Source organism: Podarcis pityusensis (assembly GCF_964106645.2).
Source record: "Podarcis pityusensis genome assembly, chromosome: 11".
Taxonomy (NCBI): domain Eukaryota; kingdom Metazoa; phylum Chordata; class Lepidosauria; order Squamata; family Lacertidae; genus Podarcis; species Podarcis pityusensis.
Genome location: NC_138036.1, coordinates 3,891,959 through 3,913,535, shown reverse-complemented (window position 1 = coordinate 3,913,535; position 21,577 = coordinate 3,891,959). Strand labels below are relative to the sequence as shown.

The 21,577-nt window shown below is 45.5% G+C and overlaps 1 protein-coding gene across 6 annotated transcripts in view; it reads right to left on the bottom strand.

Annotated features, from left to right (window-relative positions):
* The window catches only part of KIAA1328, a 206,487-nt gene that overhangs the window by 22,436 nt on the left and 162,474 nt on the right, over positions 1–21,577 (bottom strand). For all 6 annotated transcript variants that reach the window (XM_080973499.1, XM_080973500.1, XM_080973501.1 and 3 more), the window contains 2 exons: positions 15,688–15,857; positions 9,489–9,597 (listed from right to left, as the gene is read on the bottom strand). In XM_080973499.1, coding sequence (XP_080829625.1) covers positions 9,489–9,597; positions 15,688–15,857 — 279 coding nt within the window. The remainder of the gene's footprint in view (positions 1–9,488; positions 9,598–15,687; positions 15,858–21,577) is intronic.

Below are 21,577 nucleotides of genomic sequence, written 5' to 3'. Positions count from 1 at the left end.
TGTACTATTTGATTAAACTGGCATACATCAAGTACAATTAGAAAGGTTATTTATAACTAAGAAATACATAATTCTGTATTTTAATGAGGGTGACAATTACAGCCGACAGTTGCTAATTAACATTAATCCATTTGCACTGGGAGTCAGGGCGTTCCTGGCAGGATTTCACGTTCTCGGCAATGGACACAATCCGTTGCGCCAAGCTGGTAATGGTGGGTGGCCCCTGAGATGAGCAAGATGCCATCTTAAACACAAAAGGCACCTCGCTGCACTGAGCCCAATCCATTCCAAAGCCTTCATTGCCCACATGGAACATCATGGCTTCTTTTTGCTGTTGCCTTATAAATGGAGGCTAGATTTTCATGCTGGCCGCTCCCTGTAGACTTGTGGTGTTTCAGGTCACATTACAAGGAGAGCGAGAGCTAATTTTATTTCCTAAGCCAGCCATGGGTTTATGAACAGTTCTGAATGGTCCAAAGGAGGTTTGCAGCACTGCTTCCTGATCTCATTGAAGGAGACCAGGAAATCTCTTGCTGGGAGTGCTCATACCTTAGCGCTTTGTGATTTTCGAAGGGAGCCTTTTCAGAAAAGCTCAAGCTTAGAAAATGCTGTGTGCACACCTTGAACCCATGCCCCAGCAACATTCCAACACTGCATGTGACCTCCCCACCATCACTCCAGTCCACTCTTGGTTTATTTGACCCCAATTCGAAGGATTAAATGGGGCGAGGTTGAAATACCAGTCTCTTTTACATGTGGAAGTTAATGGTGATGGAAGCCTGTGAATGCTGTCTAAAGCAGCAGTTCTCAACCTGCGGGTCCCCAGATGTTGTTGGACTACAACTCCCATCATCCCTGAGCTCTGGCCTTGCTAGCTAGAGGTGATGGGAGTTGTAGTCCAACAACATCTGGGGACCCACAGGTTGAGAAAGGCTGGTCTAAAGGGTGACTTGCATGTTTTCTTGAAACAGCTTCCATGAGGGACAGCACCACCACCATTTCTGATGCGGACAAATTGTATATGGAATGATTTTAATGGAGAACTAGGCTCCCTTTGAAACGACAGGCTCATCAGAATAGGACCGGCAGCCCTCCCCCCTTCTCTCGCAAGACATTGATGGTTCAAATTTTATAGTGTTGCAATGCCTGGCTTGCCTTGTGACTGGAAGAACTTGCTCACCCATCTTTGCTCCCGGAAGAATCAGGTGGCAGCTGTAGCCACGAACACCTTCTGTCTATCAGACAAGCTGGCTGCATCTCTGGCCTGGAACAATGATCTGGCGACTTTCATTTGTGCCTCGGTAATCTTGTGGACTATGCATGGCTTCCCTTGAGAAGCTTTGACTGGGAGAAAAACATGGCTGCACACCACAGGACCCCGATCCAATCCCCAGCAACTCCAAGGCTGAGCCAGGAAACACTTCTCCCTGAAATCCTAGGAGCTGCTGTCAGACAGTGAGAGGACTGACCGGGTACAAGGAAGTTTCCTATGCTTATCTTCTTCCTTTCCAGGCCACCTATTAAGATCTAGGTACAGGAAGGAACAGTGTGCTCTGGGTTCCATCTTTATATGAAACACCATCAGTGAAAGTCTGGAGAACATAAAAGCTGTCTTTAATGAGAGAGGCCTTTGATGAGTGACAGGGTAACTGCTCTGATCCTCATTCTAGCTTGTTTTAAACTTCTTCTTTTTTTCAAAAAACAAAAAACCTGTTTCTGCTCACAGGGCCTGCATTTTATATTGGATTCTGTATCTTTATATTTATTTGGTGTGTTTTACGTGGAATTGTTAATTGCTTTGAGCTACAGGAAAAACAGTACATAAATATGATACATAAATAATGAGGGCACTTATACAGTCAGATGGAGACAACGAAAGGGCAGAAATTCAAAGAGAAAAGCAGAATAAAAATCAAATATTTAAGATGATCTTGGAAGGATGAAGAGGAAACATCAACGGGTGCCCTGAAAACAGGACAAGCAGCAATGGCTTTGCACCATGGAGGGAGGCTTTAGTTAAACACTCAAAGGACATCTTAAATTTAAGAGCAGCTCAGCAGCAGAGGAGCAAACTGTTTGCAGGGCTTGCAGAATCTTTTGCCTTAGAAACTGGAGGCACTGCAAAAAAGGCAGGAGTTTCAAACTCTCTCTCCCTTTCCCCAGCGAACCCTTTTTGACTTGCAACTTGTCCATCATGTGCTCTCACTGCAAAGCACCCTTTCACACTAGGGCAAATTCACCCACCACCCTACTTAGTGTGAGGGAACAGAGAACTCATTCTGCACTCCCTATGGTGACCGAAGGAACTCACTGCCAGGGATGACTGTGCACACCTCCCTCAGGGAAGGTAAGTAATCCCATTACTTATGATCTCACTAAGGAAACCCAACCAGCAGTTTGAAAACTGTCGGGTTAAGGTGCATGCAAAGGGTTGGCTGAGTTGTGCCAGTGTGCCACCGTCAGGAAACTACAGGCCATGCCAGCTCCAAATAGGAAGTTTGGGTGGTTGGGCATGGCTAGTGCTGTATTTTATTCTCTGCAACTTGAATAAGCTACGAAATAAGTGAAGGCACCATGAACGTGTCTAAATCCAGATCGCAAACTTTTGGAGCTGCTGGGTTGCCCGACATGAAACTTTTGAATGCAGACCAGCCATAGATCTCCGAATAACGGGCAAGGAGTTGGCCTGGTTTGCTTGAAAAACCCAGCACGATACAATCCCTAATCGTCACTCCATTTCCTAGCAAAAGTTACAGGCAGTTTCCCATTTGGGGAACAATCCACCGGGAAGTTCTCCTGTGGGTCTGGACCAGAGATCTTGGGTGCCATTGTCCATTTCTATTGGTTTGTGGCTGTGTATCAACATCAATGAATTCATTTCCACAGGAAACCTTTGAGGAAAAGGGGCCATCAAGAAGCTACTGACCGTTTGGGTTTTCTTCCTGAAATGGGATCATGGCACAAATTAAGGTGGTGGCAGCGAGGGAGGTGTGGACGCTCGGATTTCTACAAAGAACCACAAGCACCCTATAATGCACCATTTACAAAGTGCTGTAAATTCCATATTTATTTTGCGAGCGCAAGATAGATAGCTTATTTCTGCATACAGAGGTTGCCGGCTAAAATCAGGATAAGCAGTATTAATGTCCTATGGTCAGTATTATTGAACCTCCAAAGCAATAAACTACGAGTCGATAAATATTACATTTGCAACATAGTTAACATTCTCCTACTGTCTCTGGCACTTATTACACATTGTAACCGCAAGTCTACAATACATTATTCATATTTGGGGTGTCACTGAGTGATGGATTGCTGTAAGAGAGGCTGTCCTTTAAATAAATCAACAAATAAAAATGCAAATGTTAACATTTTCAGCCACAACTTTTCCCCATCTTGAATGGGGGGAATGAAAATTTCACATTATATCGACAGCAAGCAGAGAGAACAATTAACAACCTACACAGTGAATAAGAGAGATTAATTTGCCAATGTCTGCTTTTATCACTCGCATACGGAACTATATTGGACTTTTCATGATGTTAGTTCTCCTAAGGGAAAAAGGGGGGGGGACTTATCTCCTCCCCTATTCAGAACTTAATTCACCATCTTCCCCCTCACAAATCTTTTCTCCTCAAAACGTTTAGAAATTAGATCACCCCTCCCCCTTTAATATTAAAATTTTGACTGAGAAAGGGCACTTCTCCTGAAGTTTCCACTTAACGAAAGATGTCTGAAGAATGCAAGAAGCCATGTCAAAAAGCAGAAAACAGTTCCCCGAGACGCCGAAATCTCAAAAGCAGTTGCCGTTCTAGGCACAGCTAATTCATATTTTTATTTACTACAAAGCGTTCAGTTCAAAGGATTCAGCGTGATAATATGGCACTGTGGACTTATTCAATATACAGCTCTGGGCATTGCATTTTACATCAAATATTAATTTGTTTAAAAGTCCCCAAATGCACATCTACCTGATCGGAGATGTGCTGGGCAAATCATGCCTTTCCTCCTAACAGCTCCCAAACACAAATTTGCACAACGTAATTTGTTTTTCTAAAAACTCCAAAGGATGCAGCCATTGCGGATCTCTCCAACGATAGTGTCTCTGAGTTATTACTTAATATGTGCGCTACAGGAATGTGCAAGGATGGGCTCTTCATTGCAACGTGAGCCGAGTGGACTGCAAAGATAAAACTTTCGGTCAGGGGGAAGGCAGGCAAACCGCAGGAGGAATCCTGCCACTCCAGGCCCCGGATGCCTGATATTAGCCAATCCATTTGGTCCGGGATGGCAAAAGATGATGCGGGAGTCATGGGGGCCGAAAATCGGAGGGGAAGGCAGCAGCTTACTTTTATTCTGTTTCAGTTGTTTGCTCTCATACACCTAAGCCATTCAAATATGACTTAATACTCCTCAGGAGTGGGACACCAGCAGCTTGACTTCTCCATCCTTGAGGGACACCACTAGCCAGGCCATGGCAGTGAAGCAGATGTGCCCATAGGCAAGAGCCGGCAGAAGATGTGCTCCCCATCACTGCCCTATTGTGGCCACTGCGTAGGACCACGACATAAGTGGTTTGACCAATATCATTACAAAACTAACTAGGAAAAGTGCCTTGCCACTGTAAAATGAGAAAGTCAACTGTTTAGAACAGGGGTCAGCAACCTTTTTCAGCAGGGGGCCGGTCCACTGTCCCTCAGACCTTGTGGGGGGCCGGACTATACTTTGAAGGGAACAAATGATGCAAGAGCACCACAAGCCCCGGTGGCTGCTTACCTGTGTCTTGCGAGGGGCAGGGGCTAGCGGTGGCAGGACAATGAGCGGCGCATGAAAGGGCTCCGGAGAGGGGCTGCTTAAAATGGTGGCCGCTCGAGCGCTGCTGTTGCTGGCACCCACAAAGCCCAGCCCCCTTCCTCCTCTAGGCAGGGCAGGGAGAAGCCAGGAGGAGGGAGGAAGGAGGCGTTGCCACCATGTGACGGAGAGGGAAAGAATCTGCATGCTGGTGATCCATGCAGCGATTCCCGGACCGCCCATGGGCTGGATCCAGAAAGCAACTGGGCCTGATCCGGCCCACAGACCTTAGTTTGCCCACCCATGGTTTGGAACAGCATGTGATGGCTGATGGGAGATGTAGTCGAAAACATCTAGAGGGCACCAAGTTGGGGAAGGTGATTTAGAAGAAGTTGTAGCTACTGCTTCTCCTTTCCCTTCTGGGCAAGATGGCACCACCGTGGTGACAGCTGGAGAACGGAAGGAGGGAAGAAGAGGCCACCACTGGGAGCTGGACGATGACAGCTTATCCAGGCTGCTCCTTTCTTTTCCATTCCCCACAGGGCGGTTCAACAGGTACAGCTGACTTCTCACAGATCTGCATCTTTTGCTTTGACATCGCCCTGCCCGGCTCCCCTCAATTATTTCTGATTTCTGCTTGCCTTCCCAAATCAGTCTCAGGAGAGGAGAGGAAAACGGAAAGAGATTTAGGTGGGTGGGGCTGGGGGATTTGTTCCTCCAGACCCTCTTATCCCAAAAATTACCAGCAGTGATTACCTGGCCACAGAAAAATTAAAGGAATGGGGGAGGGAGGTAAAACAGTACGTGCATGCCATAAACACTTGTGAAGCAAACAGCCAGAGCAGAAAGTGACTCTGCACATCTGTTACTGGGATACTGGTGCTAGTAATACAGGGAGCACTAAGTTGAGAGTACAGGCTGCATCACTCTGAGTGATGGAAATCTGCCAGTGGCTGTGGGGACCCACTTGTCTTCTCCTCCCTCCTTCCAATGCTTCTTTTAAGGCATTTATTTGGTCACTGTGAGACCAGGATGCTGGACCAGATAGGCCATTGGCCTGATCCAGCCCAGGATGCTGGGCAGCCCAGGATACTGTACCGTACAGTGGACGCTCGGGTTGCGAACGCGATCCATACGGGATGCATGTTCCTAACCAGCAGCGTTCGCAACCCGCATATGCGCATGTGCGGATTGCAATTCCGCACTTCTGCGCATGCGCAAAGCGCGTTTTAGTGCTTCTATGCATGCACAACCGCCGAAACCCGGAAGTAACCTGTTCTGGTACTTCCGGGTTTCGGTGGTCCGCAACCTGAAAAAACGCAATCTGAATCGTCTATAACCTGAGCTATGACTGTACAAATCCATTCCTTTTGCTTTGTCCCTCCTCTGTTTGGGAGACCAAGCTCATCTCTCCATCTCCCCCACCTGCTCTTCCCTGACCCTCTCTTGTGCTTGAATCCTGCTTGACGGCTTCCCACACGGCCACAGTGAGAACACGATGCTGGACTAGATTGGCCACTGGCCTGATCCAGCAGGCTCTTCTTACTTTCTTATATTAAGAATCAATCCCTACGAAAGCGAAGGCAGCTTCTGTCGCTGATGCTTGCCAACGCTTTGCATGAAACCTGGCTTGGCTCTACTTGCAAGACGTTTAAATAGCCAGAAGTAATTACATATACTGCAAACTCAATTGGTTTTCTGCCTGCCGCTCTCCTTCTCCCCCGCCCCGCAGCCCTCCTGTTAAGGCTCAAGTTTTGTTCAGCAAGTTTCAGCCCCAAACAAAGCAAACCATTAGGGTTAAACCGTTAACTGTGGATTCTAACAAACATGCTGACAGATCTTTAACTTTAGTGGCACACCAGCAGCTATAATTCTCCATATTGATTAATTTAGTTAGTTAAACCTGCAATCTAAGCTTATAACCCATTCAGTGATAAATTGAGACTGACCTGCTGCCCAAGCAGGTTTCGTGGATGAAGAATAGGATTGGGTTTAGGTCTCCCACAGAAATACTTGTCCATTTACCATTTTCAATTAGAGAAGCCCATGAGTAAGGGAAAGCAAAACAGGGCTCTTTAACCTGGTCAATTATACTAACACGCTGCACCAAAAGGGGCGGGGGGGGGGGGTGAGAAGGGAGAAAGAAAAAGCACACTCAAAGGGAAGGAAGAGAAGATTCGGGAAGAGCAGGCACCACACTGAACAATCATTTATTGTTGTTATTATTATTATTTAGCACAAGATGTAGAAAGGTCTGAAAGCAATTTAAACACAAGAATGTAGTTGGACAGGATAGCAGGCCATGAGGTCATCAGCTGGGCTCTGAATTCCTCCAGTTCTCTCTCCCCCTGGCCGAGAAAGTAGGAATGGGTTCAAGGGTAAGATAGAAGCTGCAGCACAGTGCGTTCCCTCTCCTGATGGGGGATGACCCAAGGTGGACAGACAGAAGGAGAAAAGCACACTGGTACTCAAGACCCCAGAAGGATGCTGCCTACACAGCCTACCTATATATGGGTAGACATTAGGAGCTACGGTGACATATTTTGTGCTGAAATGAAAGTTTCAAATCTAGCACATCTCCTAGTCTACGGCAGGGGTCAGGAATGCCACATTTGGCCCACCGCCATTTTTGCCATGCCAGGGAATGCTGCGACTGGGCCCAAAAGGGGTTGCAGAGCCCCTTGCAAGGTGCTTTGAAGACCCAGCTATCAGCAGGTGTGGCAGGCTTCAAATTGCAGCGTTGGGCTTTCTGCAAGCACCAAGGATCGGCTGGTTGTCAGCACTTCAAGAAAGCTTTGCACAGCTGAAACCCGGGCAAGCTACAAGCAGATTGTCAAGCAGGCATCGCATCAGGGAAGTTTTTCAGACAATGAATGGCCACAATGGATCCTGATACAAGCATGAAAAGAGAGCCAATCAATGAACAGTCAAGGACTGGGGGGGACCCCTTGCTATAGTATTGGCACCAACGTATGCAGCCAAAAGGGACAAATAGGAAAGCGTTCCAAGCCTACAGGGCTCTTTGGATCTAGGTTGGCGAAATAACCTTTTGCATCGTTCATGAAGGAAGGAGTCGTGGATTCTCCAGAAGATACTTACCCTTTCAATCACCCTCTTGATCAAAGAAAAAGTAAGTTTCTGTTGTACAAGTTTGTCAGTCAGAGCCTTTAACCTACTCCCAAAATGCTTGAATGCTCAGCCATTCTGTGCAAAAACTGGGTGGGATGATCGAACAGGTACACCTCTTCAGAGACATTCCGCTACTGAACCCCTTTACAATCTATGTTAACATGCTCTGTCTTCTTTCACAAGACAGAATCCAGCAATATGCAAAGTCAATAGGCTGTGCATTAAAAACAGTAACAGGGAAGCTGATTTTGTAAAGGCGGGGGGGATTTTCAGATACTACAAAACTTGAATCCATTTTGGCCCAACGCGAGGGCACAGCACAGTATGGTTTAAAAATGGGCTCTGGAACAGTTGCTCACATTTTTTGCATGAGTTCCTGAACTCTCCCAGTAGTTAAGTTTTTCAGAAGCCTGCACCTTAAGAGAACAGGCCCTTCTCAATGGTGGTGGCCACATGTGTGGAACTCCTTGACATGTATCAATTCAATTGACACCTGCTTCAATGGCTTTAAGGAACCAGGTTACACACCCCTGAATTACCTTGTCAGCCATAAGCAGAGTCCAGTGTTACATGTGCACCAATGCTGAGCAGGATTTGAAACCAGGGTTTAAAATAACCATGCAAACCCCAGTCTAGGAGGAAAGACAGTTGGGTTGGGCAGATGTAATGGTGAGCCATGATTTGAAACTGGCAAGTAATTTATGTCCAAAGAGAAAGTGAAGGATGGAGCACCAACTCCCTAGTCTGTTTCCAGATTTGCAAAGAGGCAGAATAACATAGCAAACACACTGGGTCAAAGGGTCCCTGCTCCAAACTGGAAGCGCCCACATCTCTTGCCATCAGCACCCCCCATTTTAAGCTGACCATTTGATGTCCAAAGCTAGGATTCGTTTTCAAACCGGGCTGAGATTTTCATATAATACATTCTCAGCGTTGAGAAGACCAAAGTAAAGGCAATTGCTGTTATTAACCTTATTAGCCCAGAAGAAAAACAACTCTGCTTTTATCCTTCTGTAGTTCTTCACAAGAGCAATATTGCCATTTAAGGTTTCTGAAGGTGACTTATCAGAACTGCTGACTTAATGTGATTTTGTTGCTTGCCGTTAAACAGCAAAATAACATTTGTATAAAATGGCTTAAAAGAAACACATCATGATAAAATGTGGTGCAATTTGGTGGGAGCGAGGGCAATGACACTGGGAGGATTAAAAAACTTAAAGTGGACTTTGAAGGGAAAGAAAGGTCTAAACACAGTGAACACCATCCCTTTAAATTATTTACAAATGTATTAAATGTGTCAGGACTTATAACTTAAAAATACTTCCCCCCTCTCAGGCTCTAAGTAAAAATTAAAGCATTAGAACTTGGCATATTCCTGCATTTCTTATTCTAACAAGCAATTTAAGGCTTACTATAAATGTCACAGGATATGGCAGTTCTAAGTTTATATTATCCAGCTTGAGCAAAACATGAAATATCACAGAAACTCAGCTGCTTCCCCTCGTATCTGGGCGAATTTGATGGTTGCGTCTGAGGAATCTTAAACCAGAGATTACCAGTCATCTTACCGTGAGGTGTCATGCTGGATTGGGGAGGTGGCCGCAGTTACAAGCTCTTTTCTGCTGCCTGTCAGTCCGGGGGATGTAGCCGCATCCTTCCGGGAGGCTGAACTCATCCCTGCAGAACACGATGGAAGACAATTACGATGGGCGTTAGAGGCCGAAAAAGTTCTGGACAGCCTTTCTTGCATTATTTCAGAACGCAGGGCCCAAGTGCCGTGCTACTCCTCAGGGAACTTTGTATATGGTGAATCGGCAGCCAAAGGAGTCATTACTGTTGACAGGTATGGAGTGGAATATATATTTTCAGGGCCGCCTGGAGTCATAATTGCATAATACACCACCCACAACAGACTTTGTGTCAGCGCTGTGGTTTTAGCAAGTGACGGGTTCCCATCCCCTAGTGATCATCCGGCCAATCCTCGCAAACGTCACCCCCAGATCACCAACATTCTCCGGAAACCAGTGGAGAATTCTCAGTCCTATTTTAAATATGCACAGTTATTCTCAAAAGCACAAAGAACTGTCTCCTCTACATTCTGCTTTAATTCTGAGGCAGACTCATTTCTTTTGCAATGCCAAAGCCTCGTATTAGCTGGACATCTGCAGCGTAGAAACCAATCTTGAAATCAACCCACAGGGAACATGAATGGAGGAAAGGGCCACTTTCTTTGAGAAGCATATTCTGTATATAGAAGACTAGAAGACATCAGAATATGTTCACAAAGCACATATAGAAAACATGTGAAATAAGGCAATAACTTGCCTAGAAATGGATCTGAAAGAGATGTTTTCTCTGGGAGCCAGGTTTGTACATACTTAATTTGGACGCTTTAATTAAGAGCTGTGGTAAATTACAGTAAATGCTGGGCTCTCGGGAGAGGGAATGAGCAAAAAGGGCCTTGCTCAGAACTAGCTGGAGATGTTCAGGATTGGACCTTCTTCAGAGTCACACCTTTCCCTCCCCCCCCTTTTTGGAGGGGGAGGAGAGGCCAGAATTATTTTCCTTATTAGTGAGATTGTGGGGAAGACTGAGCACATTTTTTTGCATGCAGAATGTCCAAAGTCAATCCCTGGTATTTTTCTAAGTAGGGTGAGGAAAAGGTCCTGGCCAAAGATGTCCAGAGTTTCAGATGTAAATGTAAATACTGATCTAGGCGGAACAATGGTCTGCTTCAGAATTACACAGTTTCTTATTGTTTGTGGACCAGCTGTCTTTGACATTCGCAGTGCTGTTATCAATAGTTGGTGGAGTTCCCGAGGCAACTACGATGACTTGGAAGAGAGTTAAGCTAGGCATCAAGGGATTGAAGTTACTTGATTTCAATAGTTTGATTATAATCTCCAGATGACAACTCTAGGACAATACTCTCTAAAGCAGTGGTTTCTAATTGGGGGTCCATGTAACCCACCCAGCGGGGCTGCGGCAACATTCACATAACGAATACTTCAAAAGAGATACGAATTTTTTCGAAAGTAGGGTGTCTGTGGATTGGCTTTTGAAAAACAGGGGGCTTGCATTACAGAGCTAATTGGAAACTGCTCTAAAGCATAATTGTGCAAACCCTTTCTCCTGTTGCTTCTGGTTATGAAGTTTAAACTTGATTTTGAAGCTGGTTGCCACAATAGAGGACCAAGAAAGGAAACACCTCAGCCTAACTTTAACCTAAATAGCTTCCATGCAAAGCCATCCTAGAAATAAATAAGAGTATGTACCTAGTTTTCTGGTCATGAAATGTGCTGCAAGAGATAAATGTAAACAGCATCCACAAATATAAAGGAGCTGGACCAGCTCCATCATTTGCAAATGATTCCCCATTAAGGAGGGTGCAAAGGCATTGCATTATACTGGCAAAGTGGTCTTGCTGTTTGGGAGTGCCTTACAAGACTGGAGGTTTTTTTTTTAAGCAAAAACTGGTGGGCAGCCAACACATAGGCTAGTTTAAAGTAGGCTTTGATGTCCTACTCCTGTAGACAGTGCAGGAAATGGGACTTTCTACTAAAGCGGCTGGTTCCACGTGGTAGTGGCAAGAGTAAAGTGGTCACCAAAGTGTGCAGTACTGCCCCTTAGAGGGTGGTGGGATGACCTAGGGGGTGCTAAAGAGGTAAAAGGGGCAGCAGGGGGTGTTAGGAAGAAAAGGTGTCGCGGGGGGGGGGGATGGGGCGCTGGAACTGTAAATGACCAGACTTTGAAAAGCTGGTGTTACTGGATTAAGTTCATCATTTTTAAAAATTAATTAAACTAAATAGTTTTAATTGGATTTTGAATAAATGTGCAATTAATTGTTAACATTTTGAATTTTACTGCGTTATTATCTTCCTTAGTGGGTCGTGCAAACAGCTATTCTGAATAATGCCTTTTATAGCGTGGGGAAGGGGGCACAGGGGATGAGATTATGGAAGCACAGGAGCAGTGGCGAAAAAAGCTCAGGGACTTCTGCTCTAGTAAATTAAAGGAGCCCTGGTGTACTAAGCACACGCAGCCCGAGGAGGACAAACAGCCAGCGGTTGAATCCTTTATTGACAAAGCGTTCACTTACAGTCGCTTCTAAGGTGCACAGAACATGCAGAAACGCTTCTGGAGGCTTAAGGAGCTGGCATCATGTCCCCAGACTGGTGCTCCGAGCAGCAGCGTGACCACGCCTCTACCCAAAATTAAGTACCTTCGTCTGATGGAGCACACACAAGCAACCTTCGACTTCCCCTACACAGAAGATGCCACTGAGCCTGTCTTTTTAAGCCCTTCCTGGTCCAGGGAGTATAGCGGGGAAGGGGATTCTACTGGACCCTCATCTCAGGCATCGCCTCCTCCTCCAGCCCTGGCTCCTGTCTCATTGGAGGCACAAAACCCATAAATCGCTGCTCCCTTCCGGTGGATCAGCCTTGGGTCCCACAGCCTCTGCCACACAAACCTCGGAGACCTGCTAGCCCTGGGCATTTGGGGAGACCCAACCAAGTTCTTCTGAAATTGAGAGAAGATGTGCAACTGCAGTGACCTGTGCTCTGAGCCCAGAGCCTTCAATGGCCAGCATCCTAATGGAGGTGAGGGAGGCAATCTGTTAATTACTACAAATCACTTGACTGCCAAGCCAGTGCTTATCAGCCTGTAATTTCCCCCCACCAATTTGCTAAAAAAAGAGAGAAAAACCTGCAGGGAAACAAAGAGGGGAGCATGGAGAGCCAGAGGACAGGGTCAAACTCCTCAAGGCATTTTTCATTCTTGGGGAAGCCCACGGAAAAGTCCTAAGAACAATGGGGGAAGTGGGCATCAATTCTATTATGAGGCATTTAAAGGAAGGAGGGGAGGGTGGGAAAAAGAAAGAAATGAAATAATGATGGTTTAAAAAAAGGAAAGGAAAGGAAAAGGAAAAAAAGGGCAAAAGAAAAAAGAAAAAAAGAAATCCATCAGTGAAAATTGCCCCTGAAAACTTCACAGAATTGTAACGGCTTTCTCTCGCTTAAATTGATTGGTGTAGCAACGTTATGAGATGACTATTAGAATTCATTGCGCGCCACAGAAAGAGCTGAAATGTCAGCAGACTATACAGCAAAAGTAATGGGTCCTGAACTCCTGTTAGTCAAAAATGATTTTGTTTCAAATTAGAAATTGATTTCTTTTGGACACAAGCCCTTTGCCGGCTTCCAACTTTTGTAGCTGAGCCTTGGAAGAGATTAACCTCACCCTCTGTTCGGGTCCCCCTCTGATGATACCCTTTCAAAAGTTTCTTCGCCGCGAATGCTTTTTTAATGCGGACGCGGTCTTAACCAATAACACAGGTTGTTTGTTCCTAGGAGAGCTGAAGCACATTCTGCCTTTCTTTTTATTTTTCTGCTGACACAAATCGCAAACTCGTTGACAAGTTTAAAAGGAAAGGAAAGGAAAGAGAGAGAGAGAAGGGGGGGTGGGCAAAGCCAGCTCATAAGCGAAGCAAAGATTATGTTAGGCTCTGCAGCCAAGCACAAGACTGCTCCAATTTCTTTCCCCTTTGCTTCGAGAGAAAGAGTGCTTTGGCCCACTCCTTAAGTGGACACACTAAGTGAAGAGCAGAACAGATGCGGGCTATAAAGGAGTCCTTGGGCTAGAAAATTCTGCGTTTCCGGCTGTAGAGGGAGATTGCATATGAAAAGTCAGACACGAACGCTGATTTCTTTTTGCTGGAAATTAAAGCAAATCTCCTATCCCCATCAGGCAACCATTTTCTGTGCTTTTTTACTACTGGGCTGGCATGGCAACTATTAAGTTTTCAATCAGATTCCTTCCTGCCCTATCTCAAGGGCTTAGGGAAGGATACATGCTATTCCTAATACCTATTTATTTCATTTATGAATGGCTTCCTATGGAGAGGGTCATGGGTTCATTGGGAAGAGGCTTTCTGCACTGCAGGGAGTTGGACTAGTTGACTCTCACAGCCCCTTCCAACAATTCTGTGATTCTATTTCGGAGCTATTTCACAATCAAGAACATGGATGATAATAACATCCACAGAAAATACATATTAACTATTTTGTATATAGATTCATGGATAGCTCAGCTGGTAAGAGCATGGTCCTGATAACACCAAGGTTGCAGGTTTGATCCCCATAAGGGAAAGCTGCATTGCAGGGGGTTGGACTAGATGACCCTCAGGGTCCCTTCCAACTCTATGGTCCCAAAACCATTAACACGATTTCATATATAAAAACAATTGAGACAATTTTTAAGGACCTTTGTGTTGATGTGTGCATTTTATGAATTGTTGTGTGCTACCGAGGATGAAGGGAGGGATATAAATAAAACTAACAATGACAATGACGATCTCTGTTCATTTTACCCTGACATTCACCTGTGCAGAAGAATTATATTAAAAGGTAGATTAAGGCTCACTCTGAGATTACTGGGCCACCTGCTGAGAAGACTGACTCAGAAGCTCTTAACGTTTATGACATAACTGAACTGTTAGTTAAAAGATAGCAAAGGAAGGAAGCACAGCAACACAATTTAGTTATGGAAGCCACAGGTAAAGGCCGAGCAAGCTCAGGATTGAGGGAAATTAAGAAGGAAAGTTTAATACTCTCTTAGCCATGGCTGTGGCAAGAAATCACCTATCTGAACTTGCTTTGTTATTGGCATTTCAAGAAAACACTCCCCGCGGCAGCTATTTACAGAAGCTGTGCATGTTAAATGCATTCACACAGAGAACAATTTGACTGTGCCAACCCAGCCACGGGCATGGCAAATTTGGGGTGGCAGGTGGCGGGATGGCTACTCGCCCTGAAAAAAATCTCCTATCCAGTGGGAGGAGCATCTTGTTAACTTAATGTCCTACAATCCACTCTGGCAAATGTTACGCTCACTCAGTGGATGCGATGGGTGCATGCATGCTTATTAATAGAATAATAATCTTCTAAGTTACTACATGGAACCTGGAACTTCATGTTGAAGACATCACATGGTGCCAGGTATGAAATACATTGTGAGAAAGTAGTATGGAATTTTTGAGGGCTCTGCATCCTTTATCTCTTACATGGGGCAACTGAAGAATGGAAGATGGTGAAGTTTAAAACAGCTAAGTCTTTTCGTTCAGTGTCTCTACCTTTTAGCTGGGCTCATACATTGACAGAAGTCTGAGTAAAGCAGGAATGGAGGGGCACTGAGAACTGTTTCAAAACAAATAATCAAACAAGCTAGTTTTAACAAGGAGAAATAGCAGAGATGGGTATAGCACAGAAGTTAAAACAAAAAGCTAACACAACAGAGCTTTTTCAAAATCCTTTCTCGCTGTACTGAAGCCTTGTTTTAAAGTGCAACTCTTCTCAAACACCTGCCCATTGTTTAAAATCACCGATTCCTCCCTCCATGCCTGCTTTATTCAAACCTCTGCTGTTATTTAAAACCATTACTTACCTATCCTATTGTGCTGCTCCCTCTGTTTTTACTCCCCTCCCATGCCCTACTTCAAGCAAATCCAGGATTGGGGTGCAGCACTAAAAAATCCTGCATGATGACAGCCTTACATTTCTATGTATATAGGAAGATATGTTGTATGTACATGTTATTTTGTAATCTGCTTTAAGATACTGTTTCAATTATGAAACTGCATGTAAATATATTAAATAAATAATACAGGACAGGAAGGTGCAGGAGCACCAAAGACAGTAGAGGATGTGGTGAAGGTTTGCTGGATGGTGCGGGTGACTTGGCCTTTGGGGATATCGGGGTGCACCTCACCTCTTCTCGGTCTGACAGCCTCCTTCTTTGTGTGCACTCCAAAGCATTCATCGTCTGCATGGGCATTGAAGCCAACACTTTTCTTCCCTCCGCTGCTTCCTGGTGTGTTGCAGCCTCTCCCAGAAGCTGACGTTTTCGAAAGGCAATCTTCACAGCTGAGCTTTGGAGAACTGGAAGAGGGGAAAAGAATATGGGTGTCACATTTCGGTCTTCTCCCTCACTCTCTTTCAAGCTAACAGTATATTAGCATATAAAAGCATTAAAATATATTTGACCCACCAAAACAGCTCCCTTATCTTCCAGACAAATGAAGTGCTGCAAGACCAGAAAATTTTACTTGTACGCACTCTTGAATACCTGGATGCTAATTTTACCTTCCAGTGGGAACCAGGTGAATGGCTACTTGCAGGCCTGTTCGAAGTACTTAGCTCCTGTTGTTGTTGTTGTTGTTGTTGTTATATTATTATTATTATTATTATTATTATTATTATTATTATTATTTGAGGGGGGGCTATTTTGTACTCCTGCAAGCCTTTGGGTTCCTGTGAGCATGCTGATAGCTCCCATCTTCTTTCTCAGTGACCCTGTTTTGGTGACAAACCCATCAACAAACCCAGCTGAGTTCACTATTAGAAGGAGAAACAAGACTTCAAGATCATACTGCTAGAATGTACCATGTAGACCAACACCTGCCCTAACTTCAGGTGTGATGCACAGGAATAATGAGTATGCCCCCCCTTGAGATTACTCTAAGATATGGGGCTGAATAGGTATCCCCGTTGTCTCCTGGGAAAACGTAAAAAACGTTTCCAGTGCAATGAAAAGATTGGAGGAGCTCTCTTTCACCCAGGAGTTTCAGCACAATTAGCATCGTTTAAAAGATATTTAAGAAGCCAGTCGTTATTTGGGCGCCTTCTGGGTTTCCAGGGTAAAGATTTAATTAGAATTGATAGCCCTGTTTTCTGAAGAGGGCGACCTTTGACTTGCAAAATTAGTGGGAGGAAGTTACTTTGCTGGAACACTCAAATGGCTTCTCTTGACAAGCCAAGGTTACCTCTAGGATGGAATATTACTTTCAGGGTTGAGTAGCACTGCAAGTGCCAGAGAGAGGGAAAAAATTAAATTGCTAATTTTAAAGGACAGGATGGAAAAGAAATAAAAAAAATGTACAGCATAGCAAGCTCTGCTAACAAGGCCTTGGGGTCTGACCCTTCAGCTCTTAATGCAAGTGAAAGCCTGAAAAGACCAGGAGCTAAGAAAGAGAAAGATTAATATTGAGCAAGGATTCCAAGGGCGTCAACACTGTAATGCCTCAAAACGAGAAGAAGTCTTTTGCAGAAACAGTAGGCTGATGAAAGCTCTTTCAAGACAGCCACCAGCCTTTTCCAATCTAGGTTATGCGTCGACTGGAACAGAGTCAGGCCACGTTTCCACCCCACCCAGTTAGCAGTGAAGGGTGTCTATCACTTTGAGGAATCCTTTGGTCAGTTTTATTTTCCCACCTCTCTCCTTTCTTTCAAGCACCTCTTCAAAGCTCGCTTTTTCCACGTGAGCTTTGGCTCATCCTCCAAATTATCAGTCCCGAATGAAACCAACCAAAGGTTAAGCATGCATAACAGCATCCCTCCCTCCTTCTGTTGCACCCCACTATCAGCTTAGCTTGCAAGGAGATGGAGGGGGGCATTTCCCCCCCCCCCGTGTAACTTTGTCAGGTGCCGGGAGCCTGAAGGAACTTATCTCAGTTGTATACATCCTATTGCTCTATGTGCTCAAGGCGGCTTACGACGAAAGTAAAAAACCCATAGTTTTAAACCAAGTCATGCTAGCCCACCGAAAGCTGCTAGCATCACTCTTGCTCACATGCGCAGTCAGGGCTGGTCCAAGGCATTTCAGCTCCTGAGGCTGAATCAAAAAATGCGCTCCCACCACCAGGAAAGAAGAGGGGAGAGAAGTTCTATTTCAGGGATAAGCAGGGTAGAAACAAGATCCATAATGAGGGAGAGGGGATGGGAGAAGAACAGCAGTGCCTCCTATTAAATGAGAGGCTGCTGTGGAGGCAACATGTGGACGGGTCTGCCAAGGATGTGCCCTATAGCTGCCACTGGTACGGCTGCAGCAGCAGCAGGTGACTCGTTCCTTGGAGGCCAGATCTGCCGCCCCTGTGGATCCTGCCGCCCAAAGGCCTCACCTTGCCTCATGGGCAGGCCAGTTCGGTGACACAGGACCAAACTCAGTGTGAAGACAAGCGTCCAAATGCAAACACGCACATTCAAGGCTACATAACGGTGGCTAGTGAAAGTCTGAATAGCCTTGGGGCTGCAAAAGTAGTGCTAAATTTCCCCTTTCCACTCCATGTGACCCAGAATCTGCTGTGCGCCCCACCCCGGCTGCTATTTACCTAACAAAAACGATGGATGTAGAAATCATAGAATCCTAGAAATGTAGATTTGGAAGGGGCCATGCGGGCCATCTAGCCCAACCTTCTGCAAGGAAGGAATCTTTTGCCCAACAAAAGTTGTGGCTTGAACCCACAACTCTGGCATTAAGGGTCTCATGCTTTACCAACATTTATTACAATCACACAACTAGCATTACAGTGTCTCGTTTCGCCCGCAGTCATGCCCTGATTGCCAAAAGATTAGAATGGCCCCCTGTTCCTCCTACTCTATCCCTACTCAGGTCTACATCTTCATAGGCCTGGGAGCTTCCTATAGATTTTGAAACCACAGTATTAATTTATTGTAGCTGGCTGAGAACACGCTCTAAGGTATGTTTGACCCAGCCACACAGTATGTTCCCTGCTCTCTATTCCAAAGAGTTGCACTGGTTGAAGATCTCGGGAGCTTTCTCCCAGTCAGAATATTGTCTAAACACTGGATTGCATGAACCAACCGTCTTGACAACGTAAGGGGGTTTCCAATGTTCAAAGAGGTTTCCTTTCGTAGTAGGCACATAGGTAGATTCACGGCCTTCCCTACAGCGGTTCCACTCGTGATCACTGCCAGGAAGGCATTTAACATTTCTAGTTGTAATGAAGCCGCTGAACAATATGCCAACGAGTTAAAGACACAGGGCAACGCTATGGGGAAAACGCAGGAAGAGAGACTCAAATATGAAACGATTCTCCACCACCACAAGATTCACCTAAACACTGTCGAAGCAAGATGGGCCACCTGGAACTTGACTTACTTTAGCTCCCCAATGCCAGGGATCCCCCCCACTTTTGAGCTGGAGTGGGATATTTCAAAATACCATTCAGGACCCACCGAACACTTGCTGGGATTTGCTTTCTTTAAGAAGTAGTGGGGCGGGGAGAGGGGGGCGAGAAGTGGGGGAGAAACGTTAACCTTTTGTTTTATTGAATTAAAATGCCACGGAAATGCTGATGTAGTCTTCAGAGACTAAAATACTTTTACCAAGAAGAATAGCTGTCATTTATTAGACACAAAGAACAATCGCTTGATAGGATGCTTTCTGACAAAAAGCAGATTGGTATTCTCGTCATAGAAAAAGGCATTGTGGGGGGAAGGGGGGGGGGAGAGAGAGAAAACCCAGCACAGACCTCTGAGACTTGAATAATTTAAAGCCGCATTTGGTGCAATTTGAATTTTTCTTTAGGGAGGCAAAGTTAAATACCTTTAATTTGTTCTAATTATTTCAAATTTGCAAGTTAATTATGGCTGATCATTAAATAACAAAAAGGACTATCATCTCCATAGAGTTTTACCTCCTACCCTCTGCATTACTTAAGCTCGATTTTAGTATGCATGAATTAACTTTCTAAATAATCGCACGGTTTGACTAAATGGCTCAGTAAAATGAGCTCTGATCCTCAGAATAAGCATTAATGGACATTAGGAAGGCTACTGGGACCCATGTTGCTTACATTATAAGTATTTTTAATGGGGTCTTATTTACTAATCTTTATATACTGCTCAAGTTAGGGCACTAATACGGCTTCATTAGTCTGCTTTAGCGGAGGGGGGAAAATGTCACTTCTTCAAAACACTAAAACCAATGTCTGCTCAGAGGTAGCTAAATTCATTTTTAAATTAAGTCAAGTCAAGTATGATGAAATTTAACTTGTTTGAGAACAGCATAGCCTGATGAATCAATTCGGCATAATGGCAGCCCTGGCCCACAGAAGGAATTTTACGGGACTAGCGATGTGCTAAGCTAACCAAGCAGTGAGAAGGATGCTTCTCTTCCCCCTGGCCACAGAGCAACACTTACCACCAACACCCAAAAGCTCCTGCCGGGCTCCTGCTCAGCATTCAGCGCTCGGCTGGCTGCTTCCCGGCCATGAATTCTGAATTTGGAGACTCACCTTTCACTGAACCCTGATCTAGTCATACATTTTGCAGGGCTGATCAGAGGTATCCAGAGAACATTAAGCCAGCAAAGCGTTTGGAAGCCGACAAGCGCAAGGGCAGCAACAGAGGCCCTCCAATATTGATTATTCAACAGATGGCCGGTGCAGTTTTAGCCTTCTGCACCCCAGCTGAGACCGCAGGCTTGGGAGCTTAACCACCGACAAACTGACAGATTGCCTTGCTTGGGCTCACCTCCCGGTCTTAATTGGCTGCACCGTGATGTTTCCGGTCATCAAATGCTGTCAGGTGTGATGGCTGCAGAGGCTCAGGTTCTCCCCCCCCCCCCGCCCTCTTTTTGAAAGTATAAGCAGCTATGCTGAAATAGATGTCCGGTGATTCATCCGGGGATGACAGATTAAGTCCCCATAAACTGAAGAATTGCTTGCCACTCTGCCCTTCCTGAACATCTCTCTCTGCTAAGCTGAAAAAGAGCCGAAACCTGGTGGAAGAATTCCAGGGATGAGTTTGCACTCCTAAATTTGAGTGCTGACTTTCCGCAGAACTCAAGCCTTTACCCCAAGGGGAGACCGTGGTTTGAGCAGCGTGAGGATGGGTTTCAGCTGGTCCTCAGACAGGAGAGGCCCCACTGAGACCTTTGCAGAGGGAGGCCATCAGTTTTCATGAATGCATGTAGGCCTTTGCAAAGTCTGTAGCCTACAGGTAGAGAGCATTCTCCACCAGTCCCAAATCTTTTCACTCTGGGGAGGGGAAGCAGAACCACCACCATTAAACTCTTTTCCCAAAGAGGAGCCAATGCACTACTCGTTCAGAGTCATTCTGCTTCATGGAAACTGAAAACAAGAGGGATTGCAGAAGCAGTTGACTACAACCTTTTCGCTTCCATTTGCCCACTCAAAACCACCCAGTCTTCAAAGCTACCCTTTTTCCTGGAGGGGAAAAGCCCCCGAGATGGTGGTGAAAGAAAAGGGTTAGGAAGACCCTTCCACTGTTGGCCCTCTATTACCTATTTCGGCCTCATGTGGCTGCTTTGTATCATTTCTTAAAAATTGCTAGGAGTTTAGTTAGACTCATGGAACTGTCTGCCACATTTGTCATGGTTTTGAGACTTGGTCTATGATTACGTTCCCAGGAGGTAGATAAGGGGTCGGCAGGGTTTACCTTGCCTGGACCGGATCACTCCCACGGAGATCCTCCGTGGGGCTGACCGGCGCAGCACAACACCAGAAATTGTATCTGTGCATGTTCGTGGCGCCAGAAATCACTTCTGCACATGCCCAGACGCCGAAAATCATGCCTTGGTGTCTGGGCATGCACAGAAGTGATTTCCAGCGCCGCAGAGATGCGCAGAAGTGGTTTCCGGAGCCATGGAAGAGAGTCCCTGTGCTGCGCTGGTTTAGCGCAGTGCACCAGGACTCGCAGAACGGGCAGCTCGGTTCTGAGGCACTCGTGGGCCAGTTAAACAGCCTCCGTGAGTCGCTTCTGGCCCACAGGCCGCATGTTGCCGACCCCTGAGGTAGATGATCCACTGCTATAAAGCAGCTAACTTGGTTAGCTAC